Source organism: Trachurus trachurus (genome assembly GCF_905171665.1).
Source record: "Trachurus trachurus genome assembly, chromosome: 12".
Taxonomy (NCBI): Eukaryota; Metazoa; Chordata; class Actinopteri; order Carangiformes; family Carangidae; genus Trachurus; species Trachurus trachurus.
In genome coordinates this window covers 10,078,131-10,100,174 of record NC_139908.1, presented here as the reverse complement: position 1 = coordinate 10,100,174, position 22,044 = coordinate 10,078,131, and the positions used below count along the sequence as shown (strand labels likewise).

Here is a 22,044-nt window from a genome sequence, read left to right as displayed (position 1 = left end):
TTGAAAATTGTATGTTTTTTTCCCCCACTCAATAAAAAACTTAAATATTCAGCATTCCTGATAAATTGGATTTTTGCAAAGAAAATTGGGTGATTATTCAGAGCAGTGGTTGCCTCTTTTTTTATTTAAAGAGATTCTGCCACAAAAGTAATGTTCATAGAGAGAAATTATCACGTGTCTGTCTGTATTATACGTGACTGTTGATCTTAATGTCAAGGGTTTGATTAATAACGACAATAATAATAAAATATGACTAATTAAAACAGCATTCAATCATAAATCGTGTCATGTTGTGGCTCCTTAACCTCCCATGTTTCCATACCTGAATTGTCTGGAGAAATCTTCTCTCTTGGTTTGTCACACAGCCGTTTTCGTTCAATGCGCTGGTTTTCCAGTAGTTGGACTGAAGGTCACGGTGTCTGTCCCGGCCCGGTTCTCTGAAAAAACACCATGAAGCATCCATGAAGTAGCCAGCAATGATCCCTGCTGCATAGTTTGTTTTGTAGGTTTCAAGCCAAATCATCTTTAAAGTATTTTTGTTAGTTGTAAAGTCTCCTGTGTCAAAGTGAATAGTATATATTTATGTTATGTAACAGCACAGTAACAGCAAAACTAAAGCTGTGACATCTTCCATACTGTTTTATATAAAGGATTTCATTTAGGAACGAATAGAGTGATTTTTTTTTCATATTCTTTTAGTTGTGCATCCATTTAATCAGTGTCTGTTCACGCATAATAAACTATTTAGATTAGGAACTGAACAAACACACACAGGTGTTTCTCTAGACACTAATAATGGCTGCACTACATTAAGATCTGCAGTTTCACGCCGTGGGTTTTGTTTAGGCTGGTTCGTCAGTGCAGCGTGCTGGTACACCTAAATATCACTGAACCATGAGGAATTTGCCTGTGAAGTCAAGTGAGTGAATATGCTATACTTGTTTATTTATGTATGTGTACATATATTTATTATGTTTTATTATAAGGTTCATGGCGGTTCGCTGACTTTTAGGTTTGTGGATTATAATGATAACGCTGTGAGATTTTTCAAATATTTATATAATATTCCTATCAAGGATTTAATTTGAGAGCCGTTAGACTAGACAATATTAATCAATGAATTTAATCAGGGACATGATTTGCGCTTTCTAATTTTGCCAGTTTAGATTAGGGGCTAAACCTTTCACAGCACACACACACACACACACACACACAGGCATTTCTCTTGACATTTATAGTGGCTGCACCACATTTAGATGTCGCCTCAGGGCAGGGTTAGGCTGGTTCATCAGTGTAGCGTAAATATCACTGAACCATGAGGAAATTATGAGTAACTGCTTTTTCCTGACAAGTTAAGAGAGAGAAAGCAACATAAGACTCTACATTCTCCAGTGTACAAAAAGGGAAAAATAAGAGCATACACTGTCTTTGATATAACGCTTGTATTGTACTGATAAGTGACTGAATTCATGCAACATGTCTGTGTGAATTGCTGTGTTGAGCCAATGTGTTGTTGTTGTTGTGACACTTATATCTCAGTGACAACGGTTGCAATTTACAAAGGTTTTTTAATTGTAAAGGTGAATTGTACAACTACTCTCACTTACGTTTATTATTCTCCATCTGTATCATGCAGCACTCTGAGGAAAATGCTTCATCCTCGCCTCAGAGAAACAGCAACATCATCCTGACCTGGGAGCTAAAAGAGGATGTTGCTGTAAAAGCTGCTGAAAGAGAAACTCAGAGAAATGTAACGACTTATGACATAGAAAAGCAGATTTTTTTTTTCTTTTTTAAAGGTGCTTTTTGTAAGTTTTGATTTCTTGCCGAGATCAGCTGTGGTCGACTGTCACATCGGACATTTTTGCTCTTACAAGAGGTTATAAAACACCCCTACTTGGTGGTATCTTACGAGCAGACAGACTGGGGCTAGCTGGTTAGCATACTAACTTCACATGAGGAGAGAGTTGACATTGTTGTTTCTGATTTGCCGTATGTGTTAATGTTTAAATACCACTACGATGGGCAGATGCAATTTCATTGTATTCCAAACACAGTGACAATAAAGGCATTGTATGATACCGTACCGTATCATATGTTGTTGACCTCCACCTTCGACGGCAGCTCTGAGTGAGTAAACTTACAAATAGCTCCTTTAAAACATTTGACTGAAGGAAAACATAAACTTAAATAACACGACCATGATGCCAAACAATTTCTCTCAGCTGCGAATTTAATTCTTTTTGCAGAAATGTCATGAGGGAGAACCGAGAGGTGTACATGTCGCAAGAAAACAAAAAACCACAACAACTGTTTCGTTTCGAGAGCTGAAAAACACGAGAGCAAAAGTTTTAAACAAAACAATTGGTAAAACCTTTCACTTCTTTTTGACCCGATGACATGACACGACAACTATCTGAGGAATCGCATCCAGCGTTACACCCAAAGGTTACACCATTCCCCTCCTGTGATAACATCTATGCCAGACACAGATCTGAAATATTGAGAAATATTGAAGTATTATTCCCGTGGGGGACAGTTATAAAATGGTGCTCTCTGAAAATTTTAGCAAAGAAAGACAAACATCAAATGAGTGATGGTGGTACCAGAGGGTTCTCTCAAGTGTCAAGTGGTGACGTTGTTGAGGCAAAAGTTGGGATGGGATGAGGAAGCAGTTTAGGTTGTTTTGTCTTTTTTTTTTTTTGTCTTTTTTGGGTGGGGTCGGGTGGAGATGTTTACTGGGTCATCTGGGTTTCCATAGCTTGTGCGGCCCACTCTGGAGCAGCCGTGCGGATCTTTTCTAGGAGGTTGTTGACTTGGAAACACAGAGACTGGATCTGTTTGTCCCAGGTAGGAAGGGGTTCACGCGCTGTCGGAGATAGAAAAAGAGGAAATCAAACACGCATCCATGTCACAATCAACAAACCATGCGACTTAAATGAGGCTTTGCCTTCTCTGACTCAACACTGCACCTGTCAATAAGCAGGGATCTCTAATGTTTGAAGATGCTGCTCCCTACTGGCTGCACATAGACCTACAGTCAGTCAGCACATGACCCCTATCACATTCCTACTACAGATGTTATTAAAATGACAGAGTTCAACTCAACAGTAAAACAAACAAATGGTGAGTATTTGTGCATTTGTAATGGGATTTAATGGATTTTACCTGTCACTTTAAAGGGATAGTTCAACATTTTGGTAAATTGGCCCATTGCCATAATCCCTATAGTTTTAGGAAAAGGTTGTTTACCGATCGGTGCAAGCTATTTTCAGAACGGCAGAGCAGAGCCGCGAGCTGCTCAGAGCTACACTACGGAGGCTAATGGGATTTCTTGGTTTCCCTCAAACTTATCAAATACACAATCCAACAACTCCGAAATGCTCTGGTGGACAAGTTGTGACCTGCACATTCACCACGCTATGAGATAATAACAGAATGTTACGGGACGGAGTTGTTTTCTAGATAAATTCATGCAAAACCGCTGATGCGCTTTCCCGTCGGGGGCAGTTTTTTGGCAAGCAGTCTCTGCTTTTGCCTCGAAAACAACTCTGTCTCGTAACATTCTGTTATTATCTCATAGCGTGGTGAATGTGCAGGTCACAACTTGTCCACCAGAGCGTTTAGGAGTTGTTGGATTGTGTATTTGATGAGTTTGATGAGGGAAACCAAGAAATCCCATTAGCCTCCGTAGTGTAGCTCTGAGCAGCTCACGGCTCTGCTCCGCCGTTCTAAAAATAGCTTGCACCGACAATTAAAAGTAACGGACCTACTCCTAAAACTACTGTATAGGGATTATGGCAATGGCCCAGTTTGTCAAAATGTTGAACTACCCCTTTAAAATAAACAATTAACATTTTCTTTCTGGTTAATGGAAATATCATGACTGTACTGTTCTCTATGCAACATAGAAACACACTGGCTGTCATCACTCACTCTCAAAGTGTACGATGCCGTCTATCTGATCAATGAAGCCGTTCATGCGCCCCTCAGTGATCATCTGAGAAGCAATTTTCTCAGCCTAAAGACAGAAAAACAGACATTAGGATCTCCACGTACAACAGAAAATACATTTGTGTCAATTAAAAAAATATTCTGCAGCATCTGAATTCCTATTAGGAGCAGGAAACCAGCCTGGACGCACGTCTCACCTTCGCCGGAGGGATTTCCAACAAGGCTCCTAGTTCTTCAAATGTGATGTTGTTGTACAGTTTACTAGCAGACAGGAGGTTGTGTTCAATGACTGCTCTGTCAAGTATACTGGAGCCTGGGACAGAAGAGTGTGACGGACAGACAGACAGAAAGAAAATGTTTAAAACCAGAAAAACATTCAAAAAACATTAAATACCTACTGATAAACTCACAAAGTTTTTACTGAAACATAAGGGATTTTACAGAAAGAAAGAACACATTTGTACTTGTTACTATTTATTATTACTTATTCTATAGGCATGCTCATGTATCTGCTATTGCTATCTTGCTGCTCACATTCTGTATGTTTTATCACGTATGTCTTTTGTTTGTTCAAATGTGACTGTCAAATGTGTGTCTGCTGCAAACCAAACTGCCCTTCAAGGGACAAATTAGTAAAGTGAAGTGAAGTGACAATATCAACTCTGCTGTTTTTCTTTTGTTTGTCCTTTGATCCTCCAAACTTTGCAAAGGTTTGAGTCCAATAATTAACATAAACTCCATAAATATGTTTTGGAGAAGTACAGTTCAAGCTCACAACAGTAAATCTTATCAGCTACTTAGGCTGGTTGTGTCTATTTCAACATGAATACATTTAGGTTCTATAATGTAAAACATCTGGAGCCAACATGCGTTCAGATGTTTAAACCCAGTTGAGTTATTTGTACATTATTAACACAGATAGTGACCAAAAAAGGCGCCAATTACTTGTGAAGTCTTGTGTCCACTCACCATCCGCAGTGGTGGCCTTTTGGTGCGGCATCAGCATGGCAGCAAACTCCTGCAGCTGGTTTCCCCTGATAATTCGGTCCAGATACATCTTCTCTAGAATGCCATAGGCGGCCAGCTGCTGACAGCGCTCGTCCTTAAAGAGAGTGGCCAACATACGGGAACGCTGCTGGCCTGAAACAGAAGACACAGAATGGATTTGGCACAAGATATGTGGTAAAAACAACCATTAGTACAGTATTTTTATGAGAATGTGATCCTGATAACAACAGTCTTGGCGGCGGTACCTGCAGAAGCCAGTATGGTGCAGTTAAGGGCGTGTTTCAGGGCTTCCAGGCGTTCGCTCTCATGTACGATAGACTTGTAAGAGAGCTCGTTATATCTCTGCGCAGCTTCAATGAACTTCCTCCTGAAGTCTAGGACTCTTGCATAGCACACCTGAGAAGATAATCATCATAAGATAAACATCTAAATAACTTTGTGCATTATTTGCTGCAGGGTTTTATGTAAAGTTTGAGTCCAGCAGTTCTTTCCAAAGACACATGAAGGGATCGTGTACCTTATAGTGGATCTGCAGCTGTTCATTAGACGACTCATTCTGAAGCAACGAGGCTCTGTTGATGTACGCTTCTGCCTGCACTGGATCATCATCCTCCAAGTAAAGACGGGCAATTTTCAGATATGTATCCAATTTATAGTCGACATTGTATTGCCTAAAGAGACACACATAAAGGAGTTTAGACATCATGGGATTATCCGAAAACATAAAAAGATCAGACCGTATTTGTGCCAGCAGCTTATTTACTTTTGTCCTGTTTCCAGGGGAATACCAACTAAAACCTGGGCGGCGTTCCTCCAGTCTCCCTCCTTCTCATAAATGGTTGCTAAGTGCTGTCTGATTGAAGCTACCTGCAGAGCAGACGTACAAAAGCATTTAATTGACTGGATGATAAACAACAAATTCTCACAGTAGCTCCAACGGTGTGTCTGGGCATTTACCTGCTCCTCGAAAGAGATGACCCTCGGCTGAATCTTTTCCAAGGTGAAGTGATAGACTGCTTTGGCTGTGGCGTCGGGCAGGCTGGGTAGGTGCGTGCAGAAGTCGGTGAGCAGCTGTCTCGAGATGACAAGACTGACATTTTCATTGACCACTGCGAAAGACCAGATGGAAACATTTCATCAAGACAAACTGCTCACAACTGAATGCGACAACATGTGGACAATAATGATGATCACATTAAAAGATCAAAAGCACAGCATACTTGCTTCAACAAAAGCCTTCAAGGATTCCAGCTGATCTGCATCTGTAAAATGAATGGCCTTCTCCAAAATTTGTCGATATCTGCGAAAGATTTGACAGGTTAGAAACGACACTGCTTTTTTTCACCCAATAAATGGACATTAGCAGAGCTGAGGCTGTGAAAGTGTGATATGATATAATGTTGCAACACCTGAGACTTTAAATAATCCAATGCATTTGGAATATCACTTTTTTACAATAATCAGTTTGCAGTGTGAAGAGTAGACATGCTTATGTTTTTAGACTAGAAAGAAATCACCTGCACCTACTGGCATCTGACAGCAATTTGCAGCTGTAGCATACTATTGAAAACAGGTGCAGCGTCTATGACTACATATACAGTACATATATATAGATTTTAACCACTGCATATTTCTTGGATGGTGGATTGAAAGGTGGATTTAGTGAGTGGCACAAAAACAAACAATCTTCTTTAGAGCTATGGTGATGATGAGTTATAGTTATTATGTGAAATATATGTTACACATTGATGGCCTGAAGTTGAAGTTTTCTTGAGAAGTGGTTCATTTTTATTTGAACATTTTAACAGTGAACATTTTTTAATCTGAGTTCAGTGTCAGGGAGTTCTCAGGGAGTTAGGGTTGGGGTAGTTTTATCAGCAATGTATCACCAAAGAGAAATAGAATGAAAGCTTTACTTCCTTACCTTACTTCCTTACACTTCCACAGCTCTATTGACCCCTACTGCAGCTACATGGTATCTATTACTATCTACTATCTATCTATTTCCTTACTCTTACCTATGCTCATCATTGATCTGGCTCATCCATGTATTACTGGCAAATGACAGCAATTTGCAGCTGTAGCATACCATTGAAAACAGGTGCAGTGTCTATGACTATACAAATATATTTATATATTGTTTTTAACGGTTGCATATTTCTTTCCCAGCACCACTTTTGCATGTGCCGTTTGTTTTAAAGGTGGATTTGGTGTCTGGCACAAAAATAAACAAACAATCTCCTTCAGAGCTATGGTGAGTTAGCATCAACTGTTTAACCAGAAAGCCATACAAACAGTAGCTTCTAAACGCTAAAATGATTTAATCTAATACTATCATCAATGCCAGACTTCAAGTTTAATTCAATAACGTGTTTTTTGACGGACATTCACGGTTTGTTTCCACCGGTGTCACGTTAACCGATTAGCTAATGTAGCTAGGCTAACGTTAGCTTAGCTTAGTCCATCCTTGCTATCTCGCTGCTACTAACAGTAGCGCGAATATACCGGCGTTTAAATGAGGGAGTGGCTGTTGTTGAAAATAAAGAGTAAAATTATTACTGTACAATTAATGTTACATACTTGGCGGCGAGATCTTTATGAGATCCACTTGAGTTCATCAGCTGTGCAAGCTCCCCCCTCACTTCGGTCGCCATTGTTGCCTGTGAAGAGTCAACAACGGCAGCTTCCTCCGCCAAGAGCGGAGCGGCACTTCCGGTCGGTCTGTGTCCCTGAAGACTCGGTCCTCCAGCCGGGGACGGGGAGACCCAGCTCCTCCTGTTGCAGCAGCCACGGACGGTGGTATGCAGTAGACTACTCCCCTGCCTCTTCCCCCGCCCCCCGTTTGATTAAAAAAAAAAAAAAAACATTTTATTATTATAGATGCAGTATTACAGCCACTTAATGTGATGTGGGAAATGATCTCCAAATGGCATACATACATTTCAACATGAAACACTCTTGTGCAATATTTAAAGCAATATCAGTGTGTTACTTTTGTTTTCTACAACTTTCAAGTGAAAAGGGGAAACAAAGCAGCACCCTGCAAAAGAATGGGAAACCCCGGAGACTTGAGCTCTCAGATAATTTTGACCAAGGTATCAGACAAGATACAATTACAAGCTGTGATAGTTTCCAAAGAGGGGGCTACTAGGTACTAACTATGCAGGGGGGCCAAATCTTTGCTGCATGTCCTTTTCCTTTTCTGTTTGAAAATGTAAAGTGTTTAAAATGTAAAGGGAATGTGTCACCTGTAACTTTATGCCTTTTGAAGATCATTTCATCTTCTACTTGCTAAACTGTTCACATTAGCAGACGTTTTGACCAGGGGGGCCCACACTTTTTGCATGCCAAAATTCGGCATAGCCTCCAAAATGGTCATATACCAGGATCAACAAAAACTGAGCAATTAACTATCAAACACCAGATTAACCGGACATATAATGTGGAATATGAAATTAATTCACTCAAATCAGGCAAAAACACGTGTATGTTCTGAGGCTGTCCAGGTATCTCTTTTTAAAGCATACTGTACACCCTTGTCCACTGCACACCTGTGGATAAATTACAAGAAAGCAAGCATGCAGAGACTCCAGGTTACTTATAATGATGCCCTAAGAATATTATCAAAGCGAACTAGATGCCTCAGTGCAAACGTAATGTTTGTAAATGCACATGCTAAAGAAACCTGATGTATAGATTTATGTGTAGACTTGACGCCACAGAGAACAAACTCATTTTAAGTTTGACTACAGCACTATCAGATACCAGTAACTGTGCACAGATGCCTCTTTTTATCAGTTTAGTAATTATTATTTTATGAATGATATTAAATATGAACTTTTAGCTTTCATAATATTCTAGTATTGTGTTGTCTGTTTTAGTATTGTGTGTCTTGTATATGGAAAGAAAGTTTTACATGCATGACCAACCTGCGGGGACAAAGCCTCTCCAATGCTGCCCCCTCCCTTTTGAACTCTCTCCCCCAACACGTTCATGACTGCACAGACTTAAACACTTTCAAACCTTTGCTCAAAACCCACGTCTTCAGTCTTGCTTTTCACTCTCTAGTGTGACATGCTTTTAACTTACTGTGTCTCATTGCTCATTTGTTGTTCATTTCCATTGTGTTTATCTATCTTGTGCTGTACTATTTTACCATGTAAAGCGACTTTGAGTACTTTGAAAAGCGCTATACAAATAAAATGTAATATTATTGTTATTATTAACATAACATAGCATAACATATGAAACAGAATAAGTAAATATTTTCTTTTGTGTGATCAACTATTTATTGTTCTTTTCCATGTTAATAGAGGCAGACATGATGTGTTCAGGATGACCCAGTACAGAGAACAATGGCAACTGTATCTGCCCCAACCCTCCCCCCAACCCAGGTAGTAGGCTATTCCCAGAGCCATCGCTCTGGTCTTGGGCATAGCCAGAGCGATTGATATCTCTATGGCTCTGCCCAAGACAAGGCCTGCACAAATATCTACAAGACAGTAACAACAATTAGCCTACTTACAGCAACAGATGTAATAAGCTAATAATAAAGAGGAAACGAGTATTGAAAAAACAAAAACAAGCAAACAAAGCAAAATGAAGTTTTTTTAAATGAACATTATTGTTGATTATCGTTGTTTTCTGTTGTGTGCTTTGCTAAGTAATGCATTGCATTGCACTTATTGTACTGCCTGAGTTGTCAATGCTTGTCATGTTGTAGTATTGTGTGTTGGATGTTGTACGTACAGAGTGACAATCAATTTCCCTTCAGAGGGATTAATAAAGTAAAACAACCAACCAACAAAACAAAACAAAACAAAAAACATAAACATGTAGTAAATCTTACATAAACAAAACAAGGAGTTTCAAGGATTGATTTGACATTTTTAATAGGTTTTATTAGCTGCTCTGCGCCTTTAAACATGACGTAGCGGTGACGTAGCGCGCGGAGGGCGTGGCCGGCCTGTGAAATGTCAGGGAGGAATGGCGCTCGGCGCGGTATTTTGAACAATCGCCGTCTCCTTTTACTCGTTTTTTATCTGGAAACGTCGCCCAGCGAGAAAAAATTCTGGTAAGCTCGACTATCCGCTGTTTCTTTGCGGAGTCCACCGCGGTGTATCCGGCCGTAGTGAGCCCGAGCCACGCACTTTGATAATGTGTTGTAAGTGTTGAGGTAATAATGTTGTAGCTAGCTAGCTTCGGGTTAGCAAAGCTCAGCAAGTTTGCTAGTAGTACAGTTGTCCTGCCCGCTGGGCTCCTGGGCTTCATGAGGCTCAGGGGGATGATAATCAGGATGATAATGATGATAATGATGATGGTGAAGCTAAGGGTAGACGCCAGGGACGAGCACAAGGGGCCTGCTGTAAATAACACACACATATACACAACCCTAACCCGTATAAATACATATAATTTATCCAGTATTTATTATTTATCTCATTGCTCTATTAACTTATTGTTTGTATTGCACTACCAACCACTTTAGTTAATTATATTTCCTACTTGTGTATGTGTTCTCTGTTGTATTGTGTTATTGCTCAGTTGTTGCTGTATGTCTTTTTATATATAGCCTATATGTGTGGGTCAAATTACTTGTATGTCTAACTTACTCTGCAGTGCACATACTTGGCAAATAAATGTTATTTTGATTCTGATTGCGACTGTAATAATCGATCACCTTTAGTGTCTGTGCGTTGAGACAAAGTTTGGTGTGTAGCACTAAACTACTGAACTGCCCGTTCAGTGCAAAATGTAAAGTAAAAAAAAAGGCTAAGTTAGCTGTGAGCACTGACAGTTGTTTTGATGGGACAACTGCTTCGCGTTGGTTGGTGTGTGTGTGTCTGTATGTTTGCATGCTGTCAAAAAATAATTATAACAGCTCAATTCAGTCAGTAGTTACTTATTTACCTTCGTTGTTTCGCCATTTCTATGTGTTACTCAGCTACGAAGTTGTTGTCGTCGTGTCTGATCTGACGGATATCTGGTATCTCACCTGGATCAGACACTGGATTGGACTTGCACGACGTTTTACTAAGAAAAAAATAATATACATGTCATTTCTAACAGGCCAGGCCAATGCTAAATGTAAAAAAAAAAAAAAACATAGCCCATCATAGCATAAGCTGTATGTGTAATAATAATAATAAGTGTTGCGTTCAATGTTATCAGCAGGGTGGGTTATGTTAAGTGACAGGGAGGAGGAATTATTATTGAAGGGTTAGCATTGTTTTAAGGTTGTCAGACAGAGTTTGTTAGTTACAAGAAGCTCATTGTTAGCGGCAACTATTAATCTTCAATCTTCTCTCGTGTATGTAACTGCTCTGAGTCTGTTTTTCCTTACGGGTAAGTGTCGCTGCTTGGTGCAAATAATGAATAACAACACTAAACTGCAGCAGTGCAGCCTGCTGCTTCTTTATAATGTAGCTCAGCGTTAGCCGGGGCAGCTAACAGCTAACAGAGCTGATGACGAGGTAAAAATGGCGGATCTTTCGAAATCCAACCCCGGCCCTGAAATAGTAACGCAGACATACAGACACTCACACACAAAACCAAACAGTTTGTCGCTTTTTTACGCTACTGTTTAGTGTGTTTTTGTTTTGTTTTTGATTGTTTTTCTACATGAATGAGTGCAGCCCGGCATAGTGTGCGTATGTATGTACAGTATGCATGCTGGTGGTCGCTTTCATCATGAAAACAATGTGATCAGTTTAGCTGTGTTGAGTGTATATGCATGCATGTGTGTGTGTGTTTCACTGGTAAGGGTTCATATGTGTGCGTTTCGGTGGATTAATGTTAAGTGGAGACTGAGAGCAGCAGCAGCAGCAGCAGCAGCAGGACAAACAAAGACACCGCCTGAGATGATCGGTGGTGGTAGTATGGCCTAGATAAGCGACCAAGCATCAGCTGTCAGCTTCTGTCAAAATAACTGGAGGAAGTCACACGTGACACCAGCAAACCCCCACCCCCTATAGAATAAAATTTGACGTGATTACTGAAAAAAGCAGGTATCAAACCGAGCATATTTGTTGCAGTGAATACGGCTAAGTCATTAGCTAGTTTGTTTATTTTTCTTTCACAGCTTTTTGCAAAGCAGATTACATTTAATTCTAATAAATAGTTGCTATTAATTGTACAAACTGTGTGTGAACTAATCAATATATTGTCTTATATATCTGTATCAAGTACTCCTGTGCAGTAATAATGCATTATTGTCTGCCATGTTTACTGTTATGGTGCCTGTAATGTTGAGCTTTTTTTAGCCACTGTCACAGAAGCATTAATTAAATTGTACCATATGTTCTAACATGGAGTTTGACAGATATATCTATCTAACCACACGAGTTGATTGCAGATGTATTATTATGGGTGTCAAATGTCCGCTGATAAATGACATAAAATTGAAGTCCAACCCTTTAAAAATAAACACAGTTATCAGTGTCAATCAGGGTGTTGAGGCCAGAGCTCGTGATGGTGTTATTACTGGTCTACATTATACTGAGATGTCTTTTAAATATTCCACACTATACGGACAAAAAGTACAGTACAACACCACCTATAATGGAGATGTCAGTTGTAAAGATATAGTTGAATTTACATATTTACAACAGTGTCACCAAAAACTGTTCATGTAACTCAGTAAAGTGGTTGTTGAGTTGTATTATGTGCATGAATAGTGCATTTTCTATTGCAGTTTTTATTTCAATCCCTTCAACAGAACATAATACATAAACATAAATTGGATTACTATGTCAAGTAGGGCCGAAAAGGTATAGCTTAGTAAGTTGCACAACAGAGCAAGATAATGACATTTTAAACATTGATTTTTAACTAAACTGAGAGTAAATAAGAATTATCTAAGCAGGAGTGTTACAATTTATCAAGTTCATATACATATTCATATATACTTGATATCCGTAATGTGTTCAACAGTGACAAAATAAAAAATAATTGCATTGTTCTTTCAGGACTAACGGAGCAGTCAGAGTTTGCCAGCATGGATGTGGTGTCGCCAGAGCTCAACAGCCTCCTCCCTGATGAGATCATGGATACCGAGGCCATAGAGGACGTCCCTCCGTCCCAACCCGATGCCGCCTCGGTGGAGTCGGAGCCGATGGAAACGGATGCGCCCGCGGCTTCGGAAAACTCGAACCTGTGTTCAGGCGGCGGTGCAGCGGAGCCCGCTCGGGTTCAGACCACCTCCTCGACCACGGACTGTACGCTCAGCATCAGCTCAGGAAGTCAGATTCCTGTCTCCATTTCCAGTTCACCATCGCCCCTACTCACCCTCAAACCAGCCATGGCTACTTCCACAGCCACCACCAAAACTACAGACAGTGTGACGGCGACCGTCTCCACGAGCGGCTTACAGAAGCTAACGGCTCCGTTCACCATCTCTCCTGCAAACCACCAGATCATTCTCAACAAGGTGGCCTCATCTCAAGCCACAGAGGCAGCTAAGTCTGCAGGAACTCCCCCCCAGGTCATCAAGCAGGAAGGACAAAAACTCTTGGTCACAGCAATAGGGAAGTCGGGGCAGCCTATAGTGCTGCAGTTGCCCCACACGGGCAGCAAGGCTGGTGTTTCCCAGGCCTCAGGAGACACCAAGTCTCCAACTCCACAGTTTAAAGTGGTGACCATCGGTGGGAGGTCGGAGCTCAAGCCGGTGTTGGGCGGTGCTAGCAACCAGTTGACCGCTTTACAGGCCCAGCAGCTGAAGGCTGTACAGGTAATATTTAACACTCAAATATTAAGTTCAGGTCTGGCGTCTAAAATCCAGCATTGGCTGATCACCCAGAGGTTAGTTAAAGAGGAACTATGCAGCTTTGCTACGTTTTTACCTTAATTAAACCGCTTTGGAGTAATTGTGGTGGTTAAATGAATGACTTGTTACGAGGGAGAACGGAGGCTCTCTGCCTTCCTCGTAGCATCTCTTGGCTGAAAACCAACCCTGCCAGATCAGAGCCACTGCACTGACCCGTCGTCCAGCTCTAGTTTCACACAAATGAGCCCCGTAACCTGTTATCTCTTTTTTTTTAAGACAGATAAGACTAGGGCTGGGTATCACTACTGATTTACTGAATTGGTTCCGAGGTCCCAATTGATTCATTTAGAGATATTGCAGTTTTAATACCAATTGTCTTGGTTATGAGAGAGATTTTTTACAAAACTAATGTTAAAAATTGTACAAAGATGGAACTCTCTAACCTGGTGTATTATTAAAAAAAATTATCCAGAAGTAAACAATGCCACAGTGCAATGGCTACATTAAAATGTAAAATATGAATCGATATGAATCGGTGAAATCGATAAAAAAAAAAAACAACCCAGCCCTAGGTAAGACTACACAATTATACACATCGTAACATTGTACATGATATATAACGTTATCCACCGCTCCATTGATTGCTTTCTCACCAGCTTCGTCAAAAACAAATGCACATGGAGGTTAAAACAGCGGAAAAGCGACCAGACTTGCATAGTTCCCCTTTAAAGTCAATGTTGGGGGGAAAAGATAAATAAATAAATAATAATAATAATGCACATTTTAGATTCTGGTATGGTATTTTGTGAATGTGTTACCAGTGTGGACTTTTTATATTTTGTGACTCTCTCCACAGATTGCTAAGAAAACGCCAGTGTCCTCAGCTGCACCGATCAAGTTCATCATCACAAAAACTGTCAACAGCAAAGGCCTGAGTCCTCAGACATCAGTCCCTCCTGTTATCACTGGTACATTTATTTGAATAATTTGACTGTGACAGTTTGACACCATTGACTTTTGGTTAATGTGCTCAGTTATCAGGACCACTCATGTTTTTGTCATGTTTTTATTCCCATACAGTAGTCGGGTATTGAAACGCCAGCTTTTCCTCCTGTTTCACCATATATTTTGTGTTGTGTGTTCACAGGACGGGTTCTGACACAGAGTTCCCCAGTGATGCCCCCGAGGACCATTACGTTGTCCGAACCCCACAACGCCAGTATACAGACCCTCTCTGGGAAAAAGATAGCCATTTCACCTCTTAAGAGTCCCAGCAAGGTGAACGTTGCACACCGTTTCACCTTGTCTTAATAAAGGCTATTTAACTTCTGTGTTGTTGATAGATGGTGAATAGTTGGACTCATCATACTTTTCTTTTACTCTTTCTGTCTAAAACAGGTAACCGTGGTGTCTGTGGCTTCCCCGACCTCCAACACCTCCAAGTCAGTAGCTCTGCCCGTCAATGTAGCACTCGGCCAGCAGATCCTCACGGTCCAGCAGTCCACATCTGCATCCCCAGTCAAGGTCACCAGCCAAACCGCAGCACAGGTAAGACTGTTAAACTGTCAGCAGGAAAAAGAGGAGTTTAACGAAGAAGCACATGCACATGTATTTCTTTGCTGTTCTTTATAGTTGTTTAGTTGCAAGCAGAAAATTCAGGGGCGCACACTGTAAATCGATTTGCAAAGCAAATATTCACATTTATGTTTGCACATAAAAGATTTACTTGCACTGTGTCAAATTTCAGGGGCAAAATGCCCTAATTTAGGGGCACCCACAGCGAATCCACAAAACTGAGAAGCTTTAAAGGGATAGTTCAACATTTTGGCAAAATGGCCCATTGCCATAATCCCTATAGTCATAGCAGTAGGTTCGTTACCTTTAATTGTTGGTGCAAGCTATTTTTAGAACGGAGGAGCGGAGCGTCTGGCTGCTCAGAGCTACGCTACGGAGGCTAATGGGATTTCTTGGTTTCCCTCATCAAACTCATCAAATACAAAATCCCAAAACTCCAAAACGCTTTCGTGGACAAGTTGTGACCTGCACAACCACCACGCTATGAGATAATAATGGAACGTTACGAAACGGAGCCGTTTTCGAGGTAAATACAGGGTAAATACAGAGACTGCTTGCTGAAAAACTGTCCCTGAACGCAACGCGCATCAGCGGTTTTGCATGAATTTACCTCTAAAACAACTCCGTCTCGTAACGTTCCGTTATTATCTCATAGCGTGGTGATTGTGCAGCTCACAACTTGTCCACGACAGCCTTTTGGAGTTGTTGGGTTGTGTATTTGATGAGTTTGATGAGGAAAACCAAGAAATTCCCTTAGCCTCCATAGCGTAGCCCTGAGCAGCCTTCTGCTCCGCTCCTCCGTTCTAAGAATAGCTTACACTGACAATTAAAGGTAACGAACCTACTGCTATGACTATAGCGATTATGGCAATAGGCCAATTTGCCAAAATGTTGAACTATCCCTTTAAACGGAGAATAAACATTTGCAAGTTGATTTTCTATTGGTCAGTGTTTGCTGAAACACCAGTTGTTCTTTTTAGTCACTTTGTAAGAAAAATATTCACTTGTTCCTGCCAATTGGAGCTTTTCTCTGTTTTCTAACTGAATATTGTCGGGCCTCTGACCGAGCTGTTTGCCTACATGAGAACAGTTGGAGGTAAAAGTGTTTTGAAGGTTTTCTCTCTTTTTATCATCTGAACCTTTTCAGAATCTTAAACCAGGGCAGTCTGTGGCTGTGGGAGGCGTCGCTGGGTCCCAGTTCAAGACCATCATCCCTCTGGCCACGCAGCCAAACGTGCAACAGATTCAGGTGCCAGGAAGCAGGTTTCACTACGTCCGCCTCGTCACGGCGACCACGGCGAGCAGCACGGGCCAGCCCAGTGGGCCCAGCACCAGCTCCATACAGACAGGTGACCTATGAACAGACCATTCCTGAGTTTATCCGTCGACAAACCAACATGGCACTTATTGTTTAGCAAAGATGTGAAAGCTCCTCTGTGGCAACTTATTATGATGAACATCCCACAGCTAAACCTATGGTGGTCAGTACGGGAGCAGTGAGGATGTCGGTCCCGATCGTCCCAGCACAGACCATAAAGCAGGTACCTGTTTGGTTTTTTCTCTACTTCCAGTGTTTGTTCATGCAGAGCTTTCTACATGGTATCCGTGGCGTCTTGAAAAGTATTAAAAGGTGAAATCAATTTTGGGAAAATTAAAACCCTTAAAAGGTATTAAACAAGTCTTTTCACGACTTAATAAAGTCTTAAATTTTGAAGGTATTTCTTCTGAATTAGCTGTCCAAGAGTTTGAGTCCTAAAAAACATTGTAAAAGTGTGTGAATTTATTCATTTTATTAAAAAACAAAGATGAACCGGTACACGAAAAAGAAAAGAAGATTGTTATATAAACTTTGCCTTTGATTTATTATCCTAGCCTATTTTGAATTCCGTTGTATCATAGTGGTCTATATAGTCTTTATCACAAATTCAAACTGTTAAAGGAGCATTATCGCAAATACAGCAGTAATAACATAAAATAAGCTGAAATATGCAAAAGATGGGTCGGGGGGAGCCATAACTAAATTTAGAAAAAAAATCACCAACAGTATAGTGTCCGTGGGGCAAATGCAGAATTTGTCTTTGTTATGATCCAAGCCGGCCCGGCGCTTGCTGCGTTCAATTGCACTCGGAACTCGCAAATCCGACCTCCGAACCGGAAAAATGCAACAGTAAATAGTAATGTAGCAGTGTCAGGCTGCTCACAGTCACTGCATCGCTGGTAGAACACTTTGTCTCCACGTCCCGTGTCTTTCTTCAGATGTCCTCTCAGCGTTATTAAGGAGGAGGAAGTTGCAGAACTGTTGTTGTCGTTGTTGTGGTTGTGCGCGACGTAGAGCTGCCGCTTCCACTAGCGAGTTTTCTTTTTCCCGCGATTGCACGTTCATTCAGCCTGGTGAGGGAAGAGGAGGGGGGAGGAGGGGGGGGACTAAACGAGGCTGCTCTCTCTCTCTGACAGCTGCCCACTTGTTTATATCTGATAAGCTCTGCCTGGCTCCATCTAGTGGCCCGAATTAAGAATTTGGATTTGCGATAATGCTCCTTTAAGTTAAAAGTGTCACTGATGTAAACGGTTACAGCTTGAAGTGGCGGTGAGGTATTGGAAAAATATTGAGAAGGTCTTGAAAAAGTCTTAAAAAGGTATTAGAATTAACTTCAAGATTCCTGTATTTACCCTGTTCTATGAATGAAAAGCCTAATTCATGGAGTGTCTTCTCTGCAGGTGGCGCCCAAGCCCTTGACATCAGCAGCACAAGTCGTCACCACCACTCAGACCCAGCAACGCCTGATCATGCCCGCAACGCCGCTGCCCCAGATCCAGCCCAACTTCACCAACCTCCCTCCAGGCACCGTCCTGGCACCAGCTCCCGGAGGCGGGAACGTGGGTTACGCGGTCGTGCCGGCGCAATACGTAACACAGGTGAGCGGTGTTCTTTTACAGACACTTCTACTAAGATACGGGGTTCACGTGTTGTTGATCGTGTGTTGCTCTCTGCTCTCCTGTAGCTCCAGCAGTCACCCTTTGTGACCCTCGCCAGCAGCTCTGGTTTCGCTGCACCGACTGGTATCCAGACTCAGGCCAGACTGCCGCTCAATGGGTACGAGGAGATGTTTGTTTTCTTATGTATTATTGTCTGGACAGACCAACTAGATGATGATTACAGGACTAGTTTTAATTTACATTGATGGTGTATTTTGCAAAACCTTAACACACCTTGCTAAAATATGTGGCCTGATCAAGTTTAGGCTGTATTTGAGAAATTGTAAATATAATTATACAAGATTAATATTCTAAAGAATGACTACATTTGGTGCATTATGGTGGCTTAACCATAAATAATTTACAGTATTTAAAGATCAAAACTAATCAACTAATCTAATTGTGACAATATTTTTCATGGGCTTACAGCTTGTCAACAGCAGAAACGACCTCAAGACCAAGAAAACCGTGCAACTGCACCAAGTCACAGTGTTTGAAACTGTAAGTATGATGGTCACTGAGATGATATGTTGTACCTGATCTCTTAATTAGCATTTCTAATTTCTAAAGCTGAAACAATTAGTTAATGGATATGAAATTGATCTTATCTTACTCATATATGCCTGGATCACCTGGAATAGCTGATGTTATCAGCTAATGGAATAAACAAACAAATATATGCCTGGATCAAGAATATATATGTATCTGGGGGAAAAGAATCTAACTTTTTAGAGACCAAAATATTTCCCTAATCTAAAAAAGTAATTAATAATTCCCAACACTTTAAGGAATAATCTTGTACATGATCTTCAGGATGATATTAACTCACTGTCTCTGTTTCTCCGCCTCTAGATACTGCGACTGTTTTGCAAATGGAGAGTTCTGTAATAACTGTAACTGCAATAACTGCTTCAATAACCTGGAACATGAAACAGAACGTCTCAAAGCTATAAAGGTAAAAAACAAACAGAAGAAGGAGTTATTTGATTGGAGTAGCTTTGTGTGAAACATATGAACGAAGATGAAAATGTGTTTTCACAGACGTGTCTCGACCGAAATCCAGAGGCCTTCAAACCCAAAATTGGTAAAGGTAAAGAGGGAGAGTCAGACCGTCGACACAGCAAAGGCTGCAACTGCAAACGCTCAGGCTGCCTGAAGAACTACTGCGAGTGCTACGAGGTGGGTTTCCCTCTTATTGTGCTGTTCACAGGAGCTGTTAAATGCAACTTTATGTTGCCTTTCACAACTCGTATTGGTCAAGTCAACTGTTGTTTACATCCGCACATACTGTGTATATATATTTCCTTCCGTCCCAAAGGCGAAGATCATGTGCTCGTCCATCTGTAAATGCATCGGCTGCAAGAACTTTGAGGAGAGCCCGGAGAGGAAGACGCTGATGCACTTGGCCGACGCAGCAGAAGTGAGAGTGCAGCAGCAGACGGCGGCCAAGACCAAGCTGTCCTCGCAGATCTCAGACCTGCTCATGAGGACGACACCTGTTATTTCCAGTGGAAGCGGGAGGTACCGTAACACTTTGGGGGAGAAATGACCTCCAGTTTTATTATAACAGATCCAATTGTTCCTGTCAGCAGCAAGTAAATTGAACATGTTTTAGCTCAGGTTTGTTTACGTTTTGGAAAGTGAAGTGAACTCAATTCACAATTTAAAATTTCTGGCACATAATTAAAATAGCATAATCCCTGTACTACTGACCTGTGGACATTTATTTTATATTAATTACTGTTTTGGAGATACCTGCCCAGATGGGCCCAGGTGTTACAATGTAGAAGATGTTAAATTTTGCCATTGCAATTCATACATTCATACACAAGACAAACCCTTTATTTTTGATTGGTGTTATTAGATTACTGCTGTTTAACTGAACTCCAGTATAGTGAGCTAATTTTTAACTAAAGAGAGACGGCTGACCAGTCCAACAAAGATATTTTTCTTTTTTCGTGAGACACAAGTGTATAACTTCCAGCCATGTGGTGACAACAAGTCGCCACCTCTGCTAACTGACCATAGTGGCTGATGACATGAATGATGATGGTGTGTTTTCCTTTTCCCCCGCAGGCTCCCATACACGTTTGTGACAAAGGAGGTGCTCGAGGCGACGTGCGAGTGTCTGCTGGAACAGGCCAAAAAAGCGGAACAGACTCACCAGCCTCAGGCTGAAGCGGAGAGGGTGATCCTGGAGGAGTTCGGACACTGCCTCATGAGGATAATCAGTTCTGCTGGGAAAGCCAAAGCAGACTGTGCCTCCATCAACTGCTAGGCTGAACTCCGTATAGGCCCCTCCGTTCTCTAACATGGATTATTGGTCACTATGTCTCGGACCCCCTGGGGCTTCTCTCCTGCAGGGAAACAGGTTGCCTCCTCATCAGATGGCAGAACAATGGCCTGAGAGAGGACAGATTCCCCTGCCTCCAGGCCAGCTGGAATAATAAACATGGAACAGTTGTTTGCACTGTTTATCTGCAAACTGAAGGACAAATGGACAGAGCAAACTGCCTCTGAAGGATCTGCCTTCAAAACTGTTATCACACTTGTACACCTGGCTCTGATGGACAGGAATGACGGAGCAAGGAAACAGTGAACAGGAATTTAAACGTCTCCACACTTTATTTTCCCTACAAGGCCTGTCCATGTTCTCCAGACATTTGTTCTTCCATTTTTACTCAGTTCTCCTTTCTTTCTTCCCCATTTTGAGCTTTTTTCAAAAAAAATGCCTGTAATTTTTATGTAATCAGTACATTTGTGCTTACATTAGACAAACAGAACATGTATCTTTTGATATTTATTTTGACAAGTATTTGTAATAATTGTGAGCGCTAATATTGTGTGGCTTCTAGTGCTGCAAACTATTGATCATTAACCATGGCTAGGCTAAATTCTTCAATGAAATGAGTAGAGTCTTTTAGGTTTAATCCTAAATGCAGTTGTAAGATGATTGCACACACATAATGCATTATACACACACACACACACACACACACACACACACACACACACACACACATACACAGACCTGTACTTCTATCTCTGTGACATTAACATGACCTCTAACAGTCCTAAACCTGAAACATTTGAGAGTCTGTCAGGCCATTAAATGTCCTGTATTTCTAAAATTGTGTTCAAGTCTAAACCTCAAACCTTGTTCTCATAAAGATAGAAGTATACACACACACACACACACTGCTCAGAATAGATGGCTAGATCGGCAGACATGCACATTTCCTCTGGTGCTGTTTTCTGTTTAATTAGTCACATGCTTACTGTACATTAAAAACACAGAGAATTGAAAAAAAAAATTGAGAATGAGTGTGTTCCTAAGTCCAGCAAGAATAAAGAGAAATTTACTGTCAGCTGATCAGTCTGAGGCTGGACTGATAAGCACATGAATAAATATCAGTATGGGAAAAGCACAGGGGTAAATAATATTAAAAGTTTGTTTTTCAGTCATTCAGAATAACGTTTTTGTCCTGGCAAAACTCATCATGCATCCAGCTCCTCTCTTGACTGTCCTGAAAGTAAGTGGCAATCTTGAATTTGGTTTGGTTAATTGACAAGACAGTTTTCTGTATTTGTGTGTGTTGTCTGTGCTCTGGCAGCTGTCAATCAAATCAAACCACATTTATAGTCCAGACCAGATTAGAGAAGCAGATTATCTTCATTCACGTGTTGTCAATAAATGAGTACGACTGGTTTTACTCCAGACTTAAATAATGGATTGTTGCTAATGTAGTCATCAATCAATAATGTAA

General features: G+C 41.0%; 2 protein-coding genes across 3 annotated transcripts; one reads left to right on the top strand and one right to left on the bottom strand.

The window, feature by feature from the left end:
- Positions 1 to 2,212: 2,212 nt before the first annotated feature.
- On the bottom strand, positions 2,213 to 7,672 carry cops4 (COP9 constitutive photomorphogenic homolog subunit 4 (Arabidopsis)). 2 transcript variants are annotated; one of them, XM_083984239.1, is made up of 10 exons: positions 7,543 to 7,672; positions 6,183 to 6,262; positions 5,920 to 6,071; positions 5,726 to 5,829; positions 5,480 to 5,633; positions 5,208 to 5,358; positions 4,900 to 5,094; positions 4,152 to 4,267; positions 3,937 to 4,021; positions 2,213 to 2,869 (listed from the first exon to the last, which is right to left on the bottom strand). In XM_083984239.1, the coding sequence occupies exons 1-10, from the start codon at positions 7,614 to 7,616 to the stop codon at positions 2,736 to 2,738; spliced, it is 1,245 nt and encodes a 414-aa protein (XP_083840365.1). In that variant the 5' UTR covers positions 7,617 to 7,672; the 3' UTR covers positions 2,213 to 2,735. The 2 variants fall into 2 exon arrangements, with proteins under 2 accessions (XP_083840365.1, XP_083840366.1); XM_083984240.1 differs by having other exon boundaries at positions 4,924 to 5,094.
- A 2,258-nt stretch (positions 7,673 to 9,930) lies between these two features.
- lin54 (lin-54 DREAM MuvB core complex component) lies at positions 9,931 to 21,613 on the top strand. Its single transcript, XM_083982972.1, has 14 exons — positions 9,931 to 10,036; positions 12,930 to 13,690; positions 14,583 to 14,694; positions 14,874 to 15,004; positions 15,125 to 15,274; positions 16,449 to 16,650; positions 16,769 to 16,842; positions 18,020 to 18,217; positions 18,304 to 18,395; positions 18,707 to 18,778; positions 19,130 to 19,232; positions 19,319 to 19,456; positions 19,596 to 19,798; positions 20,354 to 21,613. Exons 2-14 carry the CDS (start codon positions 12,959 to 12,961, stop codon positions 20,553 to 20,555), a joined length of 2,409 nt encoding a protein of 802 aa, XP_083839098.1. The 5' UTR covers positions 9,931 to 10,036; positions 12,930 to 12,958; the 3' UTR covers positions 20,556 to 21,613.
- Positions 21,614 to 22,044: the final 431 nt, after the last annotated feature.